At 44.8% G+C, this 25,245-nt stretch overlaps 1 protein-coding gene across 5 annotated transcripts in view; it reads right to left on the bottom strand.

Annotated features, from left to right (window-relative positions):
• LOC138472418 (uncharacterized) overlaps positions 1-25,245 on the bottom strand; it is a 1,989,442-nt gene that overhangs the window by 1,833,665 nt on the left and 130,532 nt on the right. For all 5 annotated transcript variants that reach the window (XM_069610563.1, XM_069610565.1, XM_069610562.1 and 2 more), the window contains exon 3: positions 13,164-13,634. In XM_069610563.1, coding sequence (XP_069466664.1) covers positions 13,164-13,634 — 471 coding nt within the window. The remainder of the gene's footprint in view (positions 1-13,163; positions 13,635-25,245) is intronic.

Below are 25,245 nucleotides of genomic sequence, written 5' to 3'. Positions count from 1 at the left end.
CCCAGTGTGAGGGAAATTAAGAATTGAACTGAACTCTGTATTCCTACAATTGTACATTTTAGACAAGGAGAGATATTGGCACTATATCCATGAGACCACAGGACCTTAACACATCTGAGGTTGACTCATCCTTTACCAATGCAGCCTTTGTTATTTGCAGTGTACCTGCTCACCTGGTATCCAGGGGGGCACCATACGATACTGGATGGAGGTCTAAGCGCTATCCTGGACCCCTCTCTGCTTGGTTATGTGCCAGACATTGGGTTGCGCCTATAACAGGAGATTGGAGGGTTAAGATACTGGTTCTGTAATGGATGGACTCCCACCTCCCTCTGGTCCAAATCCCCTCCCTTGGGGTTATTGCTCACCTTAGGTTTTTGTGCGTTGAACTCTCCGTCCTGTGTCTCTGTATAGGGGCGCGTGGTTGGTGCAGGCTTTCCGTGAACCTAGTTGCTTCACTGGTCCGTGTGCCCTTATGACGGGTCCAGACCGGCTGCGACTCTGACTCTGCTTGCTGTCTTCCAGGTGAGTTATAATGTATTTTCTGTCTTTATTCTGTTTCTTTCTTTCCCTCCGTTTTCTCTGTCTTCTCGGCGTCTTGCTCCATTATGCTGTTCCCTAACAATGTCTCTTTTTGTTTTCACAGGGATGGTTGTGATCTCTGAGTTGCTGTGCCGATGGCGAAGACCACAGTTAGTTATTGATGTGCGGGGCGCTGCGCTGTTTATTGGTGTTAATTGCTAACCTGTGTTCTCTTCTCTTCTTTGTACAGGTTTCAGTGATGTTCCGGAGTGATGAGCAATCGAAGCGCTGCTTGCCCAGGTAAGTGCTTTGTTAATGCTGACCATGTTCCTTCTCCCTTGCAGGTTGTGGTGAAACCCGGAGATGGGCGAGGTAAGAGAAGTGCAGGGTGCTGCCAGACTCGCTGCTTGCCCAGGTAAGAATTGTTATTAATGCTGGCCTTGTTGCTTTACCTTTGCAGGTTGCGGCGAACTCCGGAGATGGGTGAGGTAAGCGAAGCACAGGATGGATTCAAGGCCGATTACTTCACAGGTAAGTGTTCTTGCTCGCTAATGCTCTTCTTGTTCATCCTGGTTATTAATGGAATCCGGATCTAGGGCTTCAGGATCGGACCGCTGGAGAAGCAAATGAGCAGGAGCTGGACACGGTGAGCATTACGCTGCAGGAGTGCAGAATACTGCGAAGCATGTTCTGCTGTGTGGGTGTGGTTTAAATAGCCCAGCTAAAGTAGTTCCAGGCCACGTAGTTCCAGGCCCAGCCACACCCAAAACACTAGACCGCATGGCTTGGTTCTAAAGAACTGAGCTGTGTAATAGGCCTTCATGTTGGATTAAGGTCCAAAACTGGTATTGCTTTATTCCTGATAATGAGCCTGGCACCAAAGGCGCCTGGACTGACTCCATGTATGTTTCTGCTGGAGTTTTAAGGCCCTTGGGGCAAGTGTGAAGGGCTTTAGCCCCACTGCTGCCAGGGGGCTGTTATACCTAAGGGGGTCAGGGGCATGGATCGTGACAGCACTCCCCCCTAAGCCCCTCTCAAGGTATTTCTTCTGACTGGCCCTGGTTTGGTCGGATGGTTCCGATGAAATCGTCTTACCAGGCGTGGCACATGGACGTGCTCGCAGGCACCCATTTCCTGTCCAGAGGGCCGTATCCCTTCCAGTCCACTAAGTAATATAACTTGGACCTGGTGAGTTTAGAATCTAGGATGTCCTTGACTCCAAATTCGGGTTCTCCTTTAACCATACCAGATTTGGTGGTGCTTTGACCCGAGTTCCAGGCTGAACAGGTTTTAAGAGTGACACATGGAATACGGGATGGATCTGCATATTTGGTGGTAAAGCTAGTTTTACTGCCACAGGATTTATAATAAGCTTGATGGTATAGGGCCCTAGATATCTAGGACGAAATGTACGAGTTCGTCTTATGGGCACGTGCCGAGACGCTAACCAGAATTCATCTCCGACTTGGTAGTCTGGGGTTTTTCTTCGGTGTTGATCAGAGAAGCTTTTCTGTCTTTCTTTGGCTTGGATCAAGTGTTCTGCTGCCTTTTTGAAGGCTTGAGTGATGGTCTTATGTAAATCTTCACCGCGGGCATTTCCAAGGCCGTGAAGGTGTCTAATTTGGAAGTACATGGGTGCCTTCCATATACGGTACAGAATGGACTATGTCCGGTACTGGTGTGTAGCGAGTTGTTGTAGGCATATTCGGCTATCCACAGCACATCCTTCCAGCTTTCTTCCACTTGATGTAACATGCACCGTAGGTATTACTCTAGTGTCTGATTCGTCCGCTCCGTTTGGCCATCAGTTTGGAGATGGTGACTAGTGGACAGACGAATATCGATTTGGGCAATTGCACAACTCTTCCTCCAGAAGTTAGACACGAACCGACTCCCTCGGTCAGAAATCAGGACGGAGGGGAAACCATGTAATCGTACGATTTGCTCTAAAAACACCTTGCCAGACTGGATGTGTTTGGTAGACCTTTCAGCTGAATGAAATGGGCCATTTTAGAGAATAGGTCAACAACCAGGGAGGCAGATCTGTGATGAAATCGAGGGGGAGTGTGTGCCAAGGTGCAGGTGGAATTTCCAGGGGTTGAAGAAGGCCCGCAGGCCTTTGTTTCTGGGATTTATTCTGTGCACAAATGCCACATGGCAGAATAAACTGCATAATGTCCTTTCGCCAGGTCGGCCACCAATAATTTCTTTTCACCTTGGCTAGGGTCTTGGCAATTCATGGATGTCCTTCTATCAGGGTGTTAACGATTACTGGATCCTTAGACTAGGTTCAATGGATCTTAATGAAACCCCCGATTAAATAGGTTTGGAGGTCTTACCTGAGCAGACTGATATGTTCAACGGGAAGCAAATGCTGAAATCAAGAATCTCCCTGACCAACGCGCTAGCCTCTTACCCGGTAGGAAATCCCAGAGCGAGAGGTACGCGCCAGTCAGGGAAACCCTCTGGGGAAGAAAACCCTGGTCGAGCGCAGGATCCGAAGATTGGAGTGTGGTTCGCAGGCTGATGTCACCAATTCGATCGTGGCGTTGAGTATCGGAAGACTTCTTCTGGAGAGGGAAGAAATGAGAAGCGAAGTGATGAATAGCAGAAGTACAGAAAGGGAAATGGGGAAAACAGGAAAGAGACTAATTCCCCTGACCTCTTAACCTGTCCGATTGGAAATACCAGGAGAGAAGCCGAGAATACGGGACACAGAGAGGGCGACTGGAACACAAGTCTGTCAGAAGGAAGTAAAGGTGAGTAAGCCCGTAGAATCAAATCCTACAATATTCGAAGAAAGATTCAGAAAGGGACTTGGACGGGAGTTTTTATTATTACCCGGAATACAGTAGCTCGAGAACTCAAAGGCGGCGTTTCAGAATGAGACGCAAGATGTATCCGGGGGGTTTATGTCTGCAAAGAATGCTGAGTAGAGAATCTGGAAAGTTAAGAAAAGAGGGGTTAGTAATGGTCAGAGGTAAGAGGTTTCTGCTGAGGATTGAGATTGCCTAGTTGCGAACTCACGGAGCATCCGCTAGAACAGTAGCTACGCGAAGAGCTGGAAGTCTCTGTGTCCTATGAGGAGTCACGTGAGCGGTACGCCGTACCTCTGGCGAACGTGAGAGGACTGGAACGGTGATAGCAGAACCGTTCGTACTGCGATCCACCATCTTGAAGGTACCACTCCGAATGGAGCCACAGAGCCGGCTTCTGCACCAAAGAGACCAGCGCTTCGTGAGTGTAACACAGGGGGTCGTGATAACCAGAAATGACTTGTTCTTGTAGTGCCTTATTCGGTAGATATAAACGCCCTCTGGAATACGGGAGTTGGTTCTTTGTTGTGTAATGTTCACCTTGAGTGGTCCAGTCTTGTAGAGCCTTGGTGTTCATTAGGAGCTGAATTTCCTTTTGAAGTTCGTCCAGAGATAACTTTGTTGTAAGTCCTAGTAGTTTGTCACCTGGAATGATGGCCACCAGGTCTGGGGTTGAATATGCGTTCTCATCAATACCCATGTGGGATAGGGCATCAGCTTTTCCGTTCTGGACTCCAGGTCGGCACGTGATTATGTACTCATATTCTGCGAACAATAAAGCCCATCGGAGTTCACAGGATGATAGAGCCTTTGCCGTCTTGAGGTATTGTAGGTTACGATGGTCGGTGATTACTGTGATGATATGTCTGGCGCCTAGGAGGTAATTGTAACGCTCACCTGGTATCCACGGGGAAGTCACTCAGCCTGTTCTGACCTCTTACGACCTCAAACCCTTCCCTGGAGTCTACTCGACTGGAGACTGGGCCTGAAACACAGGATTGGTAGAGTTTAACTCCCTATTGTCTCTGTGTGCTTGAACCCCTTATTCCCCAGGGTCCAACCCTTCCCTTTGATCCACAGCTCACCTTGTTTTCTTGGAAAGTGTGCTCTCTGTCCTGCTTTCAGCGCAGGGGCGCGTTGATTGATGCGGGATCGTTGCTGCCTAGTTACTTCACTGCCAAGAGTCTTTTGAACAGTTCTCTAACTTTGTTTCTTTCCTTCCTTAGATGATGGCCGGCGTCCGGGGATGGCGACGTGCTGCTGAGATGAGTAGCGCTGAAGGTGAGTGAGAGTGCGATGTGCGATGCAACCCTTTCGTATTTGTATTGAACTGATTTCTTTTTCTGTGTCTTTTAGATGCCGCGACATTTTCAGCGTGAATGCCGGTTATGAAAAAGAAATGCGGTGAGTAAGCGCGGTATGCTGCGCCTCTAGATGTTTCCACGCTAACCTGGAGTGTCTTTTCCCTCTTGCAGATGGATGAGAAGTTCCGGAGACAGAGTTCCCCCAGAGCGGCTGGGATTCAGGTAAGCGTTTGAAGCTCGTACAGTCTTTAAAAATAAGCGAAGATTTGCTGAATGCTTACTAATGCATTTTTTCTGTTCTTTTCCCTTTTCCTTAGGAAGCAGCGTGCCGGGATGGGAATGACACCGCCGAAGATGTCCGCAGAACAGAAGAAGCGATGAATGATGGGCAGAAGCTCTGCAAGGTAAGGCTGTTCCTAATGGTGTTCTTGTTCTTGCAGGAGCTGAGCGCAGAATAAAGATGCAGGCCTACTGGAGACTGATCCGAACACGGTGAGTGTCACACTGCAGGTGCAGAAACACAAAGCATGTTTCTCAGCCTGGGCGTGGCTTAAATAGTCTCTGAGTATCCCAGGTGTCTCTGGGCTGAACCACACCCAAAAGACTAGACTGCACATGCAGTTCTGGGAACCCAAATATGTGGGGGCATCCATCTTGTCCCCATCAAAGCACTACAAGTCCAATCCCCAATGTTATCCTATGGTAATGAGTGAGTCTGGTGCCACAAGCACCAAGTCTGACTCCAAGTGGGTCCTTGGAGGGATGGAGAGGCCCTTGAGGGCCATGTAGGTGATCATGGCCTGGCTCCAGCCTGACGTCTTGGAGGGCTGGGGACATGAGGGGCAGGAATCATGACAGTAATACCGCCAAGCCTTAAAGGCTGCCTTGATTGCTAGGAGTTCCTTGTCTGTTATTGCATAGTTAAGTTCAGATGTAGTAAATGTTCGCGAACAAAAGGCCACGGGATGTAACTGCCCTGTTTCGGGATCCCTTTGGGAAAGAACAGCCCCCATTGCCATGCTGGAGGCATCTGTTTCCACTACATATGAGAGATCTGGGTGGCGGTGTCGTAGCACCGGGGCTGAGGTAAATCTTTTCTTGAGTTCCTGGAAGGCCTTCTCTGCTTCTTCTGTCCATTGGAACAGTGTGTTGTTTTTTCATAATAAAGAAGTGATCGGGTGCACAATCTGGGAGAAACCGGGGGTGAATCAGCGATAAAAGTTTGCAAAGACAAGCATACTTTGGACACTTTTGACTGAAGACGGTGATGGTCAGCTAAGGATGGCGTCTACTTTGTGCATATCATCCGGACGCCTCTGGGAGTGAGGACAAAACCAAGGAACTCGACTTTGGTGACGTGGAAGGAGCATTTTTCAAGTTTGGCGTATAGCTGGCGCTGTCGAGTTTTGCAAGTACAGAGCGAACATGCCTGACATGGTCCTGTTTAGAAGAGGAGTACATCACAATGTCGTTGATGTAAACTAGGGCACATACATCAATCAATTCCCGTAGTACATCGTTCATGAAGTACTGGAATGTGGCGGGAGCTTTGCAAAGCCCAAAGGGCATCACCTGATATTCGTACAGCCCATACTTAGTACGAAAGGCGGTCTTCCATTCGTCTTCTTTCTTTACACGCACGAGATGGTATGCCCCCCTGAGGTCCAATTTGGTGTAAATTTGGGCATCCTTGACTTGGTCCAGCAGTTCTGTGATAAGGGGTAGAGGATAATGGTTTTTAACTGTTACCTGGTTTAGTGCGCGGTAGTCGATGCACTTTCTCAAGTCCCCCTCCTTCTTGGGTACGAACAATACGGGCGAGGCTGCCGGGGATTTGGACGGGCGGACAAAACCGTTTGCCAGGTATTGGTCCAGATATGATTTCAAGTGGAGATTTTCAGGTTCGGTGAGAGCATAAATTAGACTACATGGGATTTGTGCACCAGGTACGAGGTCGATCTGACAGTCATATGGCCTGTGAGGGGGTAAGGTTCCCCCCTGTTCTTTTTGGAAAACGTCTTGGAAATCGTGGTATTTGCTTGGTAGAGTACTTGTTACACCTAGTACCAACACCTCTTTATGTTTGACAGGTGTCTCTGAGTCAGACGATGGCATTTCCACTTGGTAGCTCGCATAAGCACACTCATTGGAGAAGGCTAATTTCTTGGCTCGCCAGTCGATGTTAGGATTGTGAGCCACCAACCACGGCATCCCTAGAATCACCCGGAACTGAGGGGCCTTGAAAAGGTCGAAGGCAATGGCTTCCCGATGTGCGTCTTGGCACAGAAGGGTCAATTCTGCTGTGCGTTGACTTACAGGACCAGAAGTTATCTTTGTGCTGTCGACAGTGGTGACTTTCTCAGTTGTCATTTTCTGACAGAGGGGAAGCCTCATCCTTGTTGCCAGGCCTTTGTCTATGTAGTTACCAATGGCTATGCTGTCTATGTATGCCTCCACAGCATGCATCCAAGATGGTTGATGGTGACTGATCAAAATCACAGGGAGGGCAAGGTGTGAGGTCAGTGGCTCTTTTCCTTCACTCGACAAATAGACCTCTACGCTTGCCGGGCCTGGAAGTTTTCCGACTCTGTTTCTCCTTCTTTCTCTGTAGCTCCAACTGTTCTCCTAGGGGGTTTTACGGGACATTCTCTGAGGAAGTGACCTGATTTCCCGCAGCCACCCAAGGCTCTTCCAGCATGGCACCTTTTTATTCTTCTTTCAATGTGGGCAGCAACAGAGAGCCTCTCCCTGTTGCCACCTCTGCCACCAAAATGAACTGATTCCCCTCCCCACCCCTCCTCTTACCTGCGGGACCGGAGCATTGAGCTCCGGTCCATGTGCTCCTCCTGTCTGGCGGCGCCGTAGTCATGGACAAGGGACATAGTCTCCATTCCACATGGCAGCGGGTAACTTTTTTTTCTCCATTTTTCATCAGGAGATCGGCTGCGCATGCAGTGCGGATCTCCCAAGGAAAAATTGTGAAAGCCCCAGAGGTGCGAATGGCTTTCATGCCCTGCCAGTCGGGCGGACATGGCATTTAGTGGTCCACGCCCCGTGCTGAGGCCCTCGCTTCACTCAGGCCTGCCTTAGTTAGGGCTGAAGGGCAATAAAAGGCCATGTCCGCCCTCCGGGGAAGGCATGGAAGCCATAGTACTAGAAAGTTAAATTAGAGTTTGCGCTTTGTTTACATATTGTAGTACTAATTGTCCTAATTGTAATTTATAATTGAGCATTTATATTTGATCTGTTTTAACCTCTTCCTTTTTATTATGTTCTACATGATGTAATTTTAATTCAAAGAAGTGTAAAGGTTTACTTTGTAACCAAATACATTTAATGAAACAAAAAGGGCAACCTGCCAAAGACCAGCTGTGCCGAGCAGCCAAGACTACAGAACGAGCAGAGAAAGACCTACTAACGAAATAGCAAAAATCTGTGAGGCACGTTGCAATCCAGACAATTCTGAAATTAAAATGTGTTTAACCATTTATGATTGGCTTTTTAAGGAATGTTAGAAATGTATGTTCTGAATTCAGGAATACTGTTGATGCTAGTAGCATTGGCAAGCGGCTTTACTACTATTAGTGTTTCACAAAATATAATGGTGTAAAACACCTTCTAAATTATCAGAGAAGCATTGATGTGTAATAACATTACAAGTCTATGTGAAGGATTTCTAGCTTCTATTTCAGAGTCTATGCCATGAAGTAATGTTTTCTGACACAAGTATTTATCAGAGCCCTAGAAAGTGGGGAGTGCTCTCTTTAAGGCCATGAAACAAGTGTTGCTCTACTGAAAACCTGATTCAGCTCCAGAAAGGGTTTACAACTGCTTGACGGTGTTGGGTATTTAGACAGGAGGTGAGGTTAAAACCTGGACAGAGTGCAATCCAACTAGGACTTGATCATAGGGCTTGCTATTCAAATATCCCTGTTTGTCACTGAAGCATGAACAAACAGGTCTGTTAAGCTTTACGTTCACCAAAATAAACAATAAACAATAACCTGCACTGGCAATTCCTGCTTCTTTACGGATGTTCCTACCTGACAAGTTCCACCCACCTAGCAGTGAATAGTGATTGCATGATGAAGGGTTAGACAAACCTCATACAATTTCCCAGCTGCTGTAGCACAGCAAGAAGCACTTCCAGGACAAACCATTTTTACTTAGGTGACGCAGTGCCTATAAAGAAGACTGTAGAGGGCCCTGGAGAACTCCAGGGGCTAGAGGAATCTTCTTGTTACATGCTGAAGTCCCTGATGTGGAATATGAGGCTCACACATACCCTCATGTCTCGCCTCTCATAACACACTGCAGACCCTAGAGTTACTTGATCAGTGAAGTCTTTCCAGCGTGGCCCACCATGGTATGTACTGAATGGGAGGTAGGGTAGAGTCTAACATGCTGAACAACAGCAGGCGTGTAGTAGAAGGAAGCAACAATATATAAACCACCAGAATGACCAAAGTTTTGTGAAAGAGTCAGGGCAGACCATGACCATGGAGCTCTCTTGAGGCGGCACCAAGAGCCCACTGATGGAACAGGATTCATCTCCATAGACACAAAGAACAGAATGGAGCATGGATAAGAGATGTGGGAAAAGCAGACATTTGAAGACCATGTAGAAGGGCATGTCTGCACAGCGTGCAAGAGAGCTCACCTAGAGTGTACAGTTGCCAAAGTACAGGGAACTGGAAATGAGGTCCACATATCTGCCATGATGCTCTTGCCTGACTCTAGGATGGCAGTCTGCTAATATGAGCCCTTGCGCAGAAACATAGTTACCAAGGATTTTGGATATTTGGGGAATGCAAAACACGTGAGTCCATTGAGAGAAAGAGGGAAGGAGGAGGAGTTGTAATCACAAAGCCCAAACCAATCACAAGGGCAAGACTAATGGAGAAATTAACCCACTAATCAGAGAGTTTATTGGGGAACTAAGAGCCCTTCTCCTCTGCATTCCTCCAGAAATTGATGTTTCTACTTTCTACCACTGATCACCTCTCATATTCCACTTCCAATTATCTCTGGCACTTGATTTTACTCCTTTTCCTCCTCTGCTCTCCTTTCACCTTACTCCTCCTCTTTCCTCCAGCAGCTGATGTTCTAGTGTCTCCTCTAACAATATGCAAAGATCTGCTCGCTCCTCCTCCAAATAAACACATCACACTCTCTTTCTCCGATCTTTTATATGTGTTTTGCCTCCCTACTTTTTTAATTTGTTTACGGTGTAAACAGGTAGTAGTAAAATTAGGAATTGGCGGTCCCTTATGCCTGCGAGATTCACCTCCTGCTTAACACATCTTGACCCTGCCCTGTTTGGAAACTTCAGAAAGGGCCTTTGTAATAAGCGTCTGCCTTTTGGATCCCCAGACAGAGAGTATACTAGAAAGGATTGTCATACAGTAGGGGAACAATGTACATAACACGCCCACATTCCACCAGCTCAATATGCATTGTCTAAGTTAATTAAATGCCCACATATTTGCACTCTCACTCCTTCTCTCTCTGTGCAGCACAGCAGCGCTCTGAGTCTTAACATTTACCTCACAACAACTAAGCTCCTGGGGTCTGTCTACATTTCTGGGGGTGCCAGGTGAGGTTGGGATTGACACAGGTTACTTTTTGATGCCTCCTTTTCTACAATGCAACAGTCTCTTAACAGGACAGTATTCCAGAGCCCCAAGGGATAAGCCCTTGCCCCCTTCTTGGCATGTTGCAAAAGCCAGCGGATTCTCCCCATGCTGTCCATGGGCCAGGCCTCAGAACGTTTGTGGCAGCATCCAGACCCCTTGGTGAATCCACTGCCCTAGTTAAGCAGGACACTTATTCACACTGGACAACGGCCAATGTTGTTACTCTCCCGGACTTCTGATGTTTGCCTATAGATGAGACCTTTGTGCTGGATGGCACTTTAAAGTATTAACGTGGTTGCCAGGAAAACACTGACATCAACTATTCTCTTGGAACGATACCTTTCCTGGGTTGCTCTGCCAATCAGGTCACTCCCATTGATATTGCTCCTAGTAATTGTTTTAGTCGAGGTGTGTACCCTATATTACCCTGTTTCTCATTAAAAATGGCACCATCCTATGGACTCTGCCCATACAACTATGTCTTCTACTCAGCCATCTAAACCGGGGATAGATAACACCTTGCAGAGTTTCATTCCTCATTGAACCCCGACTTGTGACAAGGATCGAAATTAAGATTGTATAAGCAGGAGCTAAAAGCCGCTCATGGGATTTAGCATTAACCAGTGACCAGGACTTACCACTGGGGAACGAGGAGTTAGTACATAGCGATATGCAAATCTGACTTACACTTAAGTTGCAACTTATCATGTTGTCCTTTATTTGTAATCCCTTGTGCTTTAAATATTGTATGGAGGTGTCCTAATGCTTATTTATAGATTGTCCTAAATGCACAAAGTTAAATTCACAGGTGCATCAGTTGGCTTTGGGAGCCAAAAGTAGCTCCTGGCAGCTGGTGGTGTCAAGCAAACCAGACTCTTCTAGCCGAAGAGCATGTGCTAAATAGCTTCCAGCTCCCCTCAATTCTTGAACCCTGCCACAGCAGAATGCAAATATTTTAATTCCAGTTGAGGCAACACTCCATAATTACAGCCGCATTTCTCTAGTCCAAATCAATGAATGTCCCATTGGCTACACTAGGGAGTCATTAACATTAACAATGACTTCTTTTTCTACACCAGAGGTGTAGAAAAAGAAGTCATAGTTAATATATCAATATTACACATATCAATGCCTGATATGCGATTCTGATTGAGATACCAACCCATGATTGCATCTGGCATTGACAGGCCCCATTGATACCTGCTCATTTGAAAGCACCTGTGTCATTACCCTTTGTTGACACCTTTTGCAGTCCCTTGAGCTACCTGAGCATGCATGGGGTGGGGAGTACCCATCTGATAGACAGTTGTGAGGTGGGGATAGAGGAACCTACAGGTGAGAGTGGATGCGTTATGCATGAGAACCCTGCTGGTGTTCCTCTAGGCCTTCCAAGTCTTAATGGGTATCGTAGTGCTTTGTTGTGCCTTACCCTTTTTGTCTGCCTATTTATTAATTTATTTTTCATTCAAGCTCAAGCTCGCAGGCATCTGGGCACTTGTTACATGAGTGAAAGTATAGACAATGTAGTACATGACAATAGGACGTCTATTAAGACAGTATGGTAGAGGTAGATGAGGTAACTTAGTTAAATAGCAGCATCTTAAGGTTCTTTCTGAAGGACTTGTAGGATGGTCCTGATCTGAGTGGAGGAGGTTGAGAGTTCCAGAGCTGGACTGCTTTGACAGTGATGGTGGAGGTGAAGCTGCAGCCACCTAGTCATGTTCGTGCATGACTTGCTGTATGTTGGCGTCTCTCGCCCTGAGGAAGGCAACTTTAACTATGTCATGGAACTATTGGCCAGCCAGGTGGCACTCTTGCCGAAACGTGGTTTAATGATGTCAATCTAAATCCATTGTTTATATTACTATTTTTTGACACGCACACGCAGGCAGACCTGTCAACAAATCATTGGGACACAGAACAATTTTCAACTATGCAGTGGCTAAATACAAGCCATAAATATGAATGTTGACTGAGGTTAGGTCACCATTCGGCATTGTCAGTTTTTTGTCCAGTTTCCTTTAGTATTGTCTCGTGGTTTATCTTGCTTTAAAAGTTTGAAGTAAAACTTTAGTTGTGTGTTTTTTGCTTTTTTGATTATTAAACCTTTTTATCAAATATATGTATCTACATGTTTTGGTGTTCATGTATTATTTACATGCTTTTGTTTTTGCCAAATAAAATAACCATTTACAATGTTTCACTGTCATTTCAAATATGAGACTACCCTGATTGCTTTCAGAGTTTGCTACAGCCTAGAATTTGTGTGACACCCCTGTGGTGCTACTTGATGAATAAACTATTACTTGAACCAATTGATAACTGAGTTTACAACAGTATGCACCCTATTGTTTGAGTATGTTGGCATCTCAACAGTCTGTGCTCCTCACTAATCTGCTCAACATTAAATGTTCTACTTTATACTACACACATTGATTAATCCATTCATGCACAACAGGTGAACATCACCTACCACCCCCTAACCAGTGCACACTAACACCCTTAGAACACTACAGGTCTCCAACCAACTTAGATAAATCAGCACCGAGTCCACCCATTCTCGCTTAAGGACCACATGAAGCTCCCTTCTAGACATATATATCTCACATGCCCTCACCACAGGTCACCTAGAAACATACAAGCACAAAAGGTTTGCTTAATTCTGATCTGCCCACATCAACACAAAAGCAAAGCAATCTTTCACTTTTTCCTCTGTGCTTACAAATTAAACGCACCCCATTTTTCTAGCGAAACTTAGCATGTCAATAGACCATGCAAATGACAGCTGTGTGCTATATAAAACCAAATCACATAAGTTCAAGCTTACTCTGTGATTATTGTACAAGAATTTGTGTACTTGAGGTTTTCATAATATATTCACTCACCTGTCTCCGACATTGCAAGAAGTTGGATCTTTCTCTTTTCAAGTGGATGTTCATTTCTTACGCTGTCGATGGTTAATATTAATGTTCGCAAGAATTCTGGTTTCGTCATATCCACTGAGAAATATGACTCACAAATCCCTCTTCTGGGATAATCAAACACAAGGAGCACAAGCCTGTCCCTTAAATGTGGCTTTAGGATGAAAGGCACCAGTGGTGATAATTGTGACTTATTGTATATTGGCACAAGAGTAACCGGGACCGTATGAACTGCCTTGTTAATGGTGTCAAGATAATGTTCTCCACCAATGTTGTCTCTGGAGCCATGGTAACAAAGGTATTTTTTTTCTTCAAGCGGTGCAACTATTTTCTCAGAAATTAAGTTATCTATGTAGGCATCCTTTTTTCTCTGAGGTATATTAGCTGATGGAATGTAAACATCATAGCAATACAGTTTGTGTCGGATGGATCCCGCTGTTAGGAAACAATAATACACAATCATTTAAACACAGAACATTATTCAGAAACTGTACAATCATGATTAACTATACCATTACATTTCTTTTTTCAAAATCTTTTTTTTTAAATTCTGGGCATTGCATTTTAGCCTTTTATGAATACAGTGAATCCTGTATTTTCTTGTTTGTGCTTATGTTAAATCTGCCAGCACAGTAAAGCATTTTTGCCTCCTGTTCTGCAATGCCTCACCCCACTACTGTCTCCCTGTTATCTTCTCTATTTTGTGCACTTTCCTTAATTTAAGAACATCATTATGTAGTATCAGGACACAACCCCTATAAATGCCAGGCTCTTTGATTGAATGAGAGTTGTGGTATGTAAGACACAGGAGACGGACAACTGGAGATTTTTCAAAGAGTCTAAATTTAATTAAAGTAAAGAAAAATGCCCCACTTAGCCCTACTTCTCAGGTGGAGGTACCCTCATCTAGAAAATAACAAAAGGGTGCTCATCAGGACGTCTCATGTAAATCAACCTTGCCCTCCATCCAAACCTGTGTTATCCTGCTGGCTGTCCCTACCACTAACAAAGGAACCAAAAAAATACTTAGCCTAGAAAAGTGTTCTTACATCCCTTTCTTGGCTTGTGCTGGTTGGTGTGTGACTCCCTCCCTAAATGTCTTTCTTGAATTCTGTTATTTGGAGTTTCAGGCCTTCGCCTGTTCGTACAGTTAAAAATAAAGTTAAAATATCTCTCAGTTTCTCTCTCGGGTCTTCAGGCAAATGCCTATTCCTACTGCCAGCAACAATGTTCCTTGATTTTTTTACACAAAAGGGGGCTCCTGACCCCTCCCAGCAAAGCCTTGTTCAAGATAAGTTTGTTCCTCAAGTGTACAATTTGGCTCTACAAATCCTCCAATTTAGGTTCACCCCCTCTGGGGTTTTCAATTAGGCTCTGGTTTGGCCTCTCTATTTAAATCATCCAATAGGAAAAGATGGTGTTCTTTCCTGTAGCTCTTCCCAGTGCTAGACCCTTTCCCCTGTGCTCATGCTATTTTGAAAGTTTGGGAAATTACTAAGCTATGTATAATTATATAACTCTATGTGACTGGCCAAGTTCTTCTATTGGCCTAACTCATAGTTAGACACTCCTATTGAATACACCTCCCAATGTTTATTGGATTATTATAATTCCTACACTTGTGATCAGAAAAAGTAGGGTTGAAAACTACTAAATATTTTACATACAAAACGGTTTTTCTTATATAATTCAGGGTAGCAACACACCAACTGTATGAAACCAAGATTATTATGATATGTGTTTCCAGGCGCATGTTTGGATATGGGATATGACAATTTGGCATATTGCTCCATAAAGTTATAAGTTATTCTCATGTTATTAAATATTAGAAATCATAGACAAAATTTTAAAACAAAGATGACACTCTTATGATCACAGCACACCTGTCGTTTTATCTCTAAGACATAAGGCTACAGAATTATTAGAGTCTTTATTTCCTATATGTACAATATCATAATTAAATCATGCTCTGCTTTTAAAATGTGGGCTAAAGTCCTGTGTTTCTGCACATAACCTCCTGCAACAAAAACTATCTAATGGGTTTAGGGAGTGATTGATTCAAAATACCATGACAGGTACTTTTGTTCTCACTGCTTAAGACCAGTGCAGCAGTTGGGATTTACGATGATGGATTATTCAACATGCCATGTGAAATGCAATGAAATTTTTTGAAGCTGTGATTAAAAATGAACCGATTCTTACCAGCAGATGGTACTATCTGCATAGACTGCAAATTCTACAGTATTTTTCTAACATTCTCACCTGTAAGACTCCCAAAGTGGGATTGCTATTTTGCTCCGAGTTCAACCTGTTCAAAACAGGTCAACTTCAAACCAGTCCAATTTCAGGCTGAATCAAACACTAATGTTATTCAAACTAGCACTATCGAATCACAGCTTTTCAACATATACTGTATGATATTTTGCAAGTCCACTTTATTATTATAAGCTTTGTAAAATCTAAGAGTTTTTGGAGCAATAAAAAATTACATTAAAAGACTCTAAATGAATGATGACTCTTTTCCTTTATTTGATGTACAGTAGGAAATGCATATGATTTAAATTGTGGCACTATTCCAATGTGTTGAGTGCTATGCCTCCGGTGAACAGGTGATTACCCACAAGCCATAGGTGCAGCTTGTAAGAGGTGGAAGCCATGACTACTATGAATCATTTTTCTGGTGCCTCTCTCACCTAAGCTTGAAACAATATCCATTGTTCTTTGATTCTCCCAACACAAAGCAATCTGTCTCACACTTAAAGGAAGCAGCACAGTTTACAGTTTTTCTTCATCCATTTGCTGTAGGGAAACAGTCTTGTGTTCCATTTACAATGACAAAACTAGCCCTATAAAGGGTGCTGGGCTGCGGGGTTCGACATATTATTGTCATCACTTGTACTGGCATGGTGCTGAGATCACTGAAGTTCGACCCGGATTAGCCTAGTCTCTGTGGCTCCATTTCAAGTAGTTTTCAGATGTAGTTTCTCCAAACCTTGCTAATACTGTGAGTTTGCCAACTAAGTAATATTTAAACAGCTCTAACTAAGCATCCATTTCCTCGGTTGTGGGTATGTGCTGTAAGGTGTCTTGCGACATGTAATTCTGAGGATCAACCTCGACCCAAGCAATCCCATGTGAGATAATACTGAATCACTTGGGAAGTAGTGGGCCTGCAGGATTCCGCCACATCGACCCTCGAGTAGGCACATCAGGCAGAAGCTTGGACAACCCTGTCTCCTGCAGCTTGCTATCCCCATAAGGGATAATGGCCAGTTCCCTAAACTCACATTTTTGCCAAACAATTAACCCGCCTTTAGTTTGCTTAAATTAAAATGTACTACTTGTTTTTTTGCACACCTTATTTGGTACAGAACAGTTTTCAAATAATGTTACACATAATACTGAATGTTCTACTTATCCAAAGGAAAATAATATTTCCTATAGGTTACACAAAAGTATATGACAACATCATTCTTTTAGCCGATACTTGTTTCACACAGAGGCGCAAGTATAGTTTATCATCACTGATATGACCTTCTTTAAGAAGGGAATATTCTTGTATGTAATATTTCTGGCCAAACTGGAAGAGACACAGAACAAATAAACCTTTAATTGTCCCAGGAAAACAATAGTGATATTGAGCGTACGGGATGGAATGGATATTGAACAAGGCGCAAGTATACAAGATTGTTTAAAATTAACCTCTAAATCCATACCACCTTTGATTAGTGAAAATGCTATATACACCTTCTACAATGCAGTTTCACACAATATATTCGAACACAAGGACAAGTGGCAAAGAAAACCACCATACACCAAATTTAACCTGACCAAACAAGAATACAATTCTTTACAAGAAATGAAACATGAACAAAATGTAATTATTAAACAAGCTGTAAAGGAGGGAATGTAGTATTATTAAATCATGAAAACTATGATGCAAATAGGAATGGCATATCTTCAAACTGAATATAGATGTAGGCTAGTGAGGGGGTCTCTGATTCCAGGCCAGCCCTCAGTCCTTACCCAGGAGGGTGTTCCTGTGTTTACCCCTGTTCTCCAACAGTCACAGAAAAGACTTTGGATCCCAGAATGCCGTGGGTGGACACCTCCTGTATTTCTGACGGTTTTTCAGTGACTAGGGATGAAACTACAATACCCAGAATGCCTCCAGCTCCACTAGCAGATTCCTCCTCATTGGCCCATGTGTATCCCATGCCAACTCACAACTCACAACCCTGCACCCACAGCCCAGGTACCATCCAAAAGAGCGGGGAACAAGTATCGAATAATCAGAACTACCCAGCACCCCCCTTGCGATCCTTACTCCCGGCTCACGTAGAGCCACAAGGATACCTGGGAACCCACATCCAGGAAGGACTGCAGCTGGGAAAAGGAGGAATCCGGCAAGGGCAAAGCCTGTCCGTACTGGGGGAGGGTGGGCGTGACCAGATAGACTGAGCGGTCACATTTCAGGGGGGAATGAACACAGGTGGGCCAGTGAGAGGGGAGAGGGAGGGTGTGAAAGGACGACAGTTGTTAATTGTCGGCGTTCTTCTTTTTTGTGGGGTAGAAGCCGCAGAACGCTGCTGAAGCAGTTCCCTGGAATGAGGACGAGAAGAAATTCTGCTGGGCATACTAACAACAGTCTCCGTGGTCTCCGTGCTCACCCCTATCATTGGATGGAGGGTGGCATCGGAGCCCGACACCATGGGAGAGTGAAAGGAACTTCATTTACCAAATTGTCAGCGTTGCGGTGAAGCACCGTTGTTTTCTTCTAAACCTGAATAAAGGAGAGTTTTTGTTAAGGCAACTCCGGCCTGCCGCTTGGTTATTTTAGAGTGGTGGCAGCTGTGGGATTTTGAGAACGCCCCCATTAACCGCACTTAAAGGACATGGATACGGTTGTCAAGGCCCTGGCTGAAGGCCAGCAATAGCTACAACAGCTACTACAGGTGCAAGGGAATCAGGCCCAGGCGACAGACAAGCACTACAGCAAGCCATCCAACTGCAAAGCGCTGCTCAGGATCAGAGCAGGGAGGCCATACGACTGCTGGGTGAAGTTGTTGCAGCTAGCAAGACACACCTTGCTATACCTCCTAAGGTGCTGCAGACGTTTCAACCGGGGGATGAACCCAGTTTCTTTTTTGTGAATTTCAAGCCCATGGCATGGGCAGCCCAATGGCCAGCAGAGAGATGGGGGTTCTTCCTGGTGCCGTTACTGACTGGTGTAATGCAAGGGGCTTATCAAGATGCCAACCTTACGGGTGATATGCCATATGTAGAACTGAAGAAGACCATCCCGGAAAGACTTGGGATGGATGAAGAGACCTATCACATCCAGTATAGGGTTACCAGGTTAAAACCAGGGGAAAGTCCATGCCAGTTATTCTACTGGACCCAGGATCTATCTGAGAAGTGGTTACAGACCAATCCAGCGACAATGGCCAGATAAGGGATAAGCTACTCCTTGAACAGTTTGTGGAAGCCCTCCCCGCTCCGATACAGAGATGGGTCAGACAACACCACCATTTGTCTCGGACGTCAATCGTTGCTACCGCCTATCAAAACGCTGGGGCCCTGCAAGTTTATACAGCCAATCCAGGAAGAACCAGTGTTGATAACTCCGCCCCGTGACTCAATCAGAATCGGTGGATCCAAGCGGAACCCAGAATACGACCAGAGGCCCGTAACATACCAGGTCCTGTGTCCAGGCCGCAAACACCACAATGCTTTGACTGCGGGAATGGGGCCTCATCGCCAGGTTCAGCCCAAAGAGACCTAAACCTGAACCAGTGGATGTGAGTCTATTACACACTCGGCCAAGGAGATCATTACCATACACCATTGAGGTCAATGTAGACGGCAAACCTACCCAAGCGATGATAGACAGTGAAAGTCATCAAACGGCCATCCAGCCTCAAGTAAGTGACAAATCCGATATTAAAAACAAGGAAATACCTATTAAATGTGTGCATGGTGTTGTTAAGTCCTACCCTGCTAAGAGAGATTGGGAATACATGGGTATAAGATACCAGTGAAAGTAGCTGTGATTTCTTCTTTACCGGCTCCTGTCCTGTTGGGTACGGATCTCCTCAGTTTTTCAAAAATAATATCCCCTGAAGATTGGCTAAAGGACGTGCCCTTTTCCCAACACGACCTGTCCCCACCCATTCCAAACCTAAAAAGACCCAATCCACCAAGCATTGGCTAAAGGCGAGATGGAAAGGTCTCCGGGAGATGGGTTTGGTAGACTGGAAACTGGAAGACCATCTACCTATGTTTCAGAGACTGAAACTGATGAAACACTTAAAAGCGGTTGGGAGCAGTTACAAACCTACCCAATGCCGCCTCCCAACCCTCCATACTTCAAAACTAAACAAGGGTTGTTGTATCGCATAGCAATTGGGCCGGATCAGTTGGAGAAGGAGCAATGATTGGTTCCCTGTTCCTATCGAAGAGGGTTGGTTTAGTCTGCTCGCGACTGCAATACAGGGGGGTCATATGGCCAAAAACATGACACAGAAACGACTCTTGAAAAGCTTCTACTGGCCGGTATATATTCTGACGTGGCTACCTTCTGCCAGGAATGTCCCATATGCCAAAAGACCAGTACCAGTATAACACCCCCGGCCCCGCTACAGAAAATACCTCTCATTATGGAGCTCTTCCAGTGGATAGGCATGGATATGGTGGGCCCTCTGGACCCTAGTAGTAGAGGGTTCCATTATCTTTTGGTCATAGTGGACTATGCAACCAGATACCCTGAGGCCTTCCACTTAAAAGTACCTCAGCAAAACAAGCCTGTGATGTTTTATCACCCTTTTTTGCACGGGTGGGTTTTCCACAAGAAATAGTTACAGACCAGGGCAGCAACTTTATGTCACTGATAATGAAGCAAGTCAGCAAAACATTAGGTGTACACCATTTAAGAACTTCTATTTACCACCCACAGACCGATGGGCTGATCGAGAGATAGAACAGAACCATCAAACAAATGCTACAGCACGCCACTGTATCCAAGGGACTAGGCTGGGATTAAGCTCTTTCATGGGTCCTAATGATCCTACGAGACACCCCACAATCCTCCACCGGGTTGTCCGCATTTGAACTACTTTTTGGCCGAAAACCAAAAACCATCCTGGAGGTCCTAAGGGAAACCCGGGAAAACCAAGAAGTGAAGAATCTAACGGAATATGTTTGCAACCTGGAGGAACATCTTGGGCGTTTAAGGGAGTACGCCCAAATTAACCTAGTATGAGCCCAGAACCAACAAGAGGAGAACTACAATAGGTCTGCCAGATGGTGTTCTTTTCAGGAAGGAGATAAAGTGCTAGTTCTATTACCTACCAATGAGAACAAAATGTTAGCACATTGGAGAGGTCCATACAAGGTGATTAAAAAAGTAGGACCTGTGAATTACGAGTTGGAGCAGCCAGAACGGAAGCACTCAATCCAAAATTACCACATCAACCTACTTAAGCTCTGGAAGGAGCCAGCTGCTCCCATCCCTTATTGCCCAGACCAGGAGCTCTCCATAACAGAACAACTGGCCCGAGAGAAACCTCACAGAAAGCCAGAAGAAGGAACTACTTGGGGTATTGGAACATGTAGCCCTCACGTTTTCAGGATTGCCAGGCCGGAGCAATCTAGCCAAACATTCAATCAAAACGGACCATGGAAAAATAGTCAGGCTGTGGCACTATCTGGTCCCTGAATCCAAGAGGGCTGAACTCAACAAGCAAATATGAGACATGATAAACATGGGCATCGTCATACCGTCCACCAGTGAATGGTGTTCTCCAGTGGTGTTATTTCCAAAACCAGATGGCAGCACACGGTTTTGCATGGACTTCCGGCAACTAAATGCTATCTATCATTATGAGGCATATCCTATGCCCCGGATTGATGAGATGCGGAAGAATCTGGGTCCAGCCTTACCTTAGTACCATAGATCTGACAAAAGGGTATTGGCAGATTACTCTGAACCCAACAGACCAAAAGAAGACAGCCTTTGCAACCCCTCAAGGTCTTTTCCAATTTGCCTTCCTTCCCTTTGGGTTACATGGGGCCCCAGCAACGTTCCAGACTATGATGGACAAACTACTGAGACCACACACAGGTTATGCTGCAGCATATCTGGATGACATAGTTGTCTATAGTTCTTCCTGGAACAACCATTTGAAGCATCTACTGCAAGTCATCACTACCCTGAAAAATGTAGGGTTGGACATCAACCCAAGGAAAACCTGACTAGCTGCAGACTCCACTACGTCATATCATATCACTAAATATCTGGGGTACACAGTAGGACACATAGTTGTAGCCCCTTTGCTGGATAAGATTCAAGCCATAAGAAACCTTAAAGTACCAGACACCAAAAAAAGGATAAGGGCTTTTGTAGGTTTTGTACGATACTACCGTCGGTTTATCCTGCATTTTTCTACAATTGCTGCCCCACTGACTGATGCTGTCCGAGCTAATACCGCAGCAACACTGCCACCAGAAGTCGTGGAGGCCTTCCATTCTCTGGTTATGGCAGTTCATGTCGTCCGGTTCTACACTGCCCAGACTACTCAAAATCATTCTTCTAGCAAGCTGATGCCTCCGGATGTGGCCTTGGTGCTGTGCTGTTGCAAGGGGAGGAGAATGACCTGCGATCAGTGGCCTTTATCAGCCATAAGCTACTGCCTCACAAACCTCCTGTTCCACCCTCGAGAAGGAATGCTTAGCCATTAAATGGGCAGTAGAGAATGTAAAATATTATTTGATGGGCAGACGTTTTACTCTATTCACAGACCATGCCCCTCTACGCTGGCTCGCCATCCAGAAAGATTCCAATCACTGGGTTTTACCGTGTTTTTTGACCCTGCAGCCTTTCGATTTTGCAACCATTCACAAGCCCGGACATTTCCAACTGGTAGCCAACTACCTGTCCTGATGGGTGGACCCGCCCGAACAGCGCTGTCCCTTGGTTGGGGTATGTGTGGGCGTCTCTGATTCTAGGCCAGACCTCACTCCTTACCCAGGATGCCGTTTCTGTGTTTACCCTTGTTCTCCAACAGTCACAGAAAAGACTCCGGATCCCAGAATGCCGTGGGTGAACGCCTCCTGTGTTGCTCATGGTTTTCCAGTCACTAGGGATGAAACTACAATACCCTGAATGCCTAAACTCCACTAGCGGATTCATCTCATTGGCTCACGTGTATCCCATGCCAACTCACAACCCTGCACCCACAGCCCAGGTACCATCCAAAAGAGCGGGGAACAAGTATTGAGTAATCAGACCTACCCGCTTCCCCCTAGTGATCCTTACCCCCGGCTTGGTGGGTCGCGACAGATAGAGTTGTAGCCAAAGCCCCCACACATAGAGCCACAAGTATACCTGGGAACCCATTTCAAGGAAGGACTGCAACTGGCAAAGTTAGGAATCCAGCAAGGGCAAAGCCTGTCCGTACTGTGGGAGGGTCGGCATGACCAGATAGACTGTGCAGTCACATGTTAGGGGAGAATGAACAAAGGTGGGCCTGTAAGAGGGAGGGGAGGGTGTTATAAGGACAACTGGTGTTAATTGTCAGCGTTCTTCTTTTTCGTGGGATAGAAGCCGCAGAACAAGGACGAGGAGAAATTCTGCTGGACATACTAATGCCGGTCTCCGTGCTCACCCCTATCATTCGAAGGAAGGTGGCGCAGGAGCCCGACAACACGGGAGAGTGAAAGGAAGTTCACATACCGAATTTTCAGCTTCTCTCTGAAGCACCGTTGTTTTCCTCTGAACCTGAATAAAGCAGAGTTTTTGTTGAGGCAACTCCGGTCTGCTGTTTGGTTATTTTACAGCTAGTCACTCAGAATCCCTGGATAGATTTAACATTAAACACAAATGTTGACATCAACTACTGGGTTAATGAAGGGCACATCAGCAAAAAAAGACAATTTAAAGTAAAAATCCAATAATTCCTATTATATATTTCCTGCCTAAGGTACAGAAAGAATATGACAAACTACCAGGGGTGAGACCAATTGTGAAGGGGATTTGCTCTACACTTTTCTGAATGTATTGATAATGTTGTAAACCCAATTTCATATTAGCCACTGCAGCCACCCATCTGCCTGATGGCATGACGGGTCGCTTTTGCGCCACTTGCGTGCCACTTCATGTTTCACTAATGGCTATATACCGCTCATTCAGAGGCTCAAAGGGCCAGCCTCCACAGTCGCTTCAGCAACGCTGGTAGTTGTAGTCTCAGGTAGGTACGGCAACACGCATCACTCCTGCCACAAAAATAAATAAGAGCACTGCTTTAGTGTGTCTCCACTGACTCTACACCGCCCAAACAGAGGGTCAAAGGGTCAGCCCTCGCAGTCGCCTCTACATTGCTGGTAGTTGAAGTCTCAGGTAGGTACGGCACACCCATCACTCCTGCCACAAAAACAAATAAGAGTAATATATGATATGCAGATCCATTCTGTTCTACATAGTCCCAGCAACCTTTATTTCTTCTACTTGCTACAAAATGTACAATATGAACGAATTCAGTTCATGATCTTTATTGAGGCATATTATCCTTATCTGAAGCAAAAATATTAATGATCCTTCCTGTTGTCGTAGGTACATTTTTGTATTGGACTCTTTGGAATCTTAGTTGCTTCATGCTCCTTTGTGTAACCTTTTTGTACCTGCAGATTTGATCTAAAAAACACAACTCCGACGGCAGCCTGCTGTTTTTACCGGCACTGCTACCGCTGGGGTTGTAATGAGCCCCATTGTCTTCTTGATTATCAAAATTGGGAAAAATGTATATACACGTAGGCCTCTTGGAATGTTATTGTTCTCCAAATAATTTGTGAGGGAAGCCTGTTCCCAATATTTATTTATTTATTTTTTGGATAATCCTTCCAATCTAATGAACTTCTGTTTTAATGTTTCTATGGTATTGTAACTGCTCCTGAAAGCATTGTGTGTGCTCCCGCTTGGGGAAAAAAGAGCAGCTCTGTCCTCATCCCGGTTGAGTAAATAATCAGCCATGATGTATGGCAAATGGTGCCCAGCTGGCACTCTCCTGGACGATTGTGTAACTAAGTAAAACGTGTATGGGTTTGTGCCCGTAAGAGTGCGCTTTAACCACTTTAAATTTAAAGATAGACAAGCTGCATCACCAATTTCACCAGGTCTACCCACAAAGACATTCCATGATTGAACAGAGTATTGGATTGGAAAAGGTGATTCACGCTCTGCCTCCTTAGAGTATGGTTTGCAAAATATATATGTAACAGTACAATAATATTGGCACAAATCTTCTTTCTTTAATGATTTATTCCCATATGGTCAGCCAACACGTGTTTCGACCTTGATCGTTTTCAAGACTGACATAGAAATCATAAAATAATTTAAAAAAACATGTTTGTTTGTTATTTAAACATATGTGTACAAAGTACCATACAATTGATGTATGGAAAAAAATCACAGCAAATGATGGTTGATACCACAACAGTTATGTACACAGTAAAATAAATATTCAAATAATAGACTGTATCATCAGGAAGTTTTGTACATACCCACTGACAATTCATCAATCCGAGGTTAGGCAGAAGCAAGAAAAACAGGCAAAGACAAAATATCATTGTTATGAATTGAATATTCACAATCTTCCATTGTTTACTTAATCCAACAGTGTGTGATGCACCCCACCTTCTCCTAACTAGTGAGTCTTTAAGTATCGTGCCTACTTCCTTAAATGTGTTAGTGCAACATTTGTTAGTCCTGGATAAATCCATGTGAGGTATAGTATAAGATAATTATGTATCCCTGTGATTAGTTGGGATACAGTGCTGGTGGATAAAACATTATTGCCATGCGGGTAGTGCGTTATTAGAACCAAGTATACCATTACCGTTTCACACCCAATTGGTGTGGGTGCCTAAAGATAATCCAATAATGACTCACCCTCAATGTCCACTTTAATATGGTAATCTAAAGGAGAGACAGCAACATGAACTCATATTTCAAAAGATCACTTTAGACTTTACAATCTCAGTGTCTATAAAT

This window comes from Ambystoma mexicanum, chromosome 8, assembly GCF_040938575.1.
Source record: "Ambystoma mexicanum isolate Mex_15411 chromosome 8, UKY_AmexF1_1, whole genome shotgun sequence".
In the NCBI taxonomy this organism is placed as follows: domain Eukaryota; kingdom Metazoa; phylum Chordata; class Amphibia; order Caudata; family Ambystomatidae; genus Ambystoma; species Ambystoma mexicanum.
Note: the sequence above shows the minus strand (reverse complement) of the source record. Positions and strands in the feature narration are given on the sequence as shown.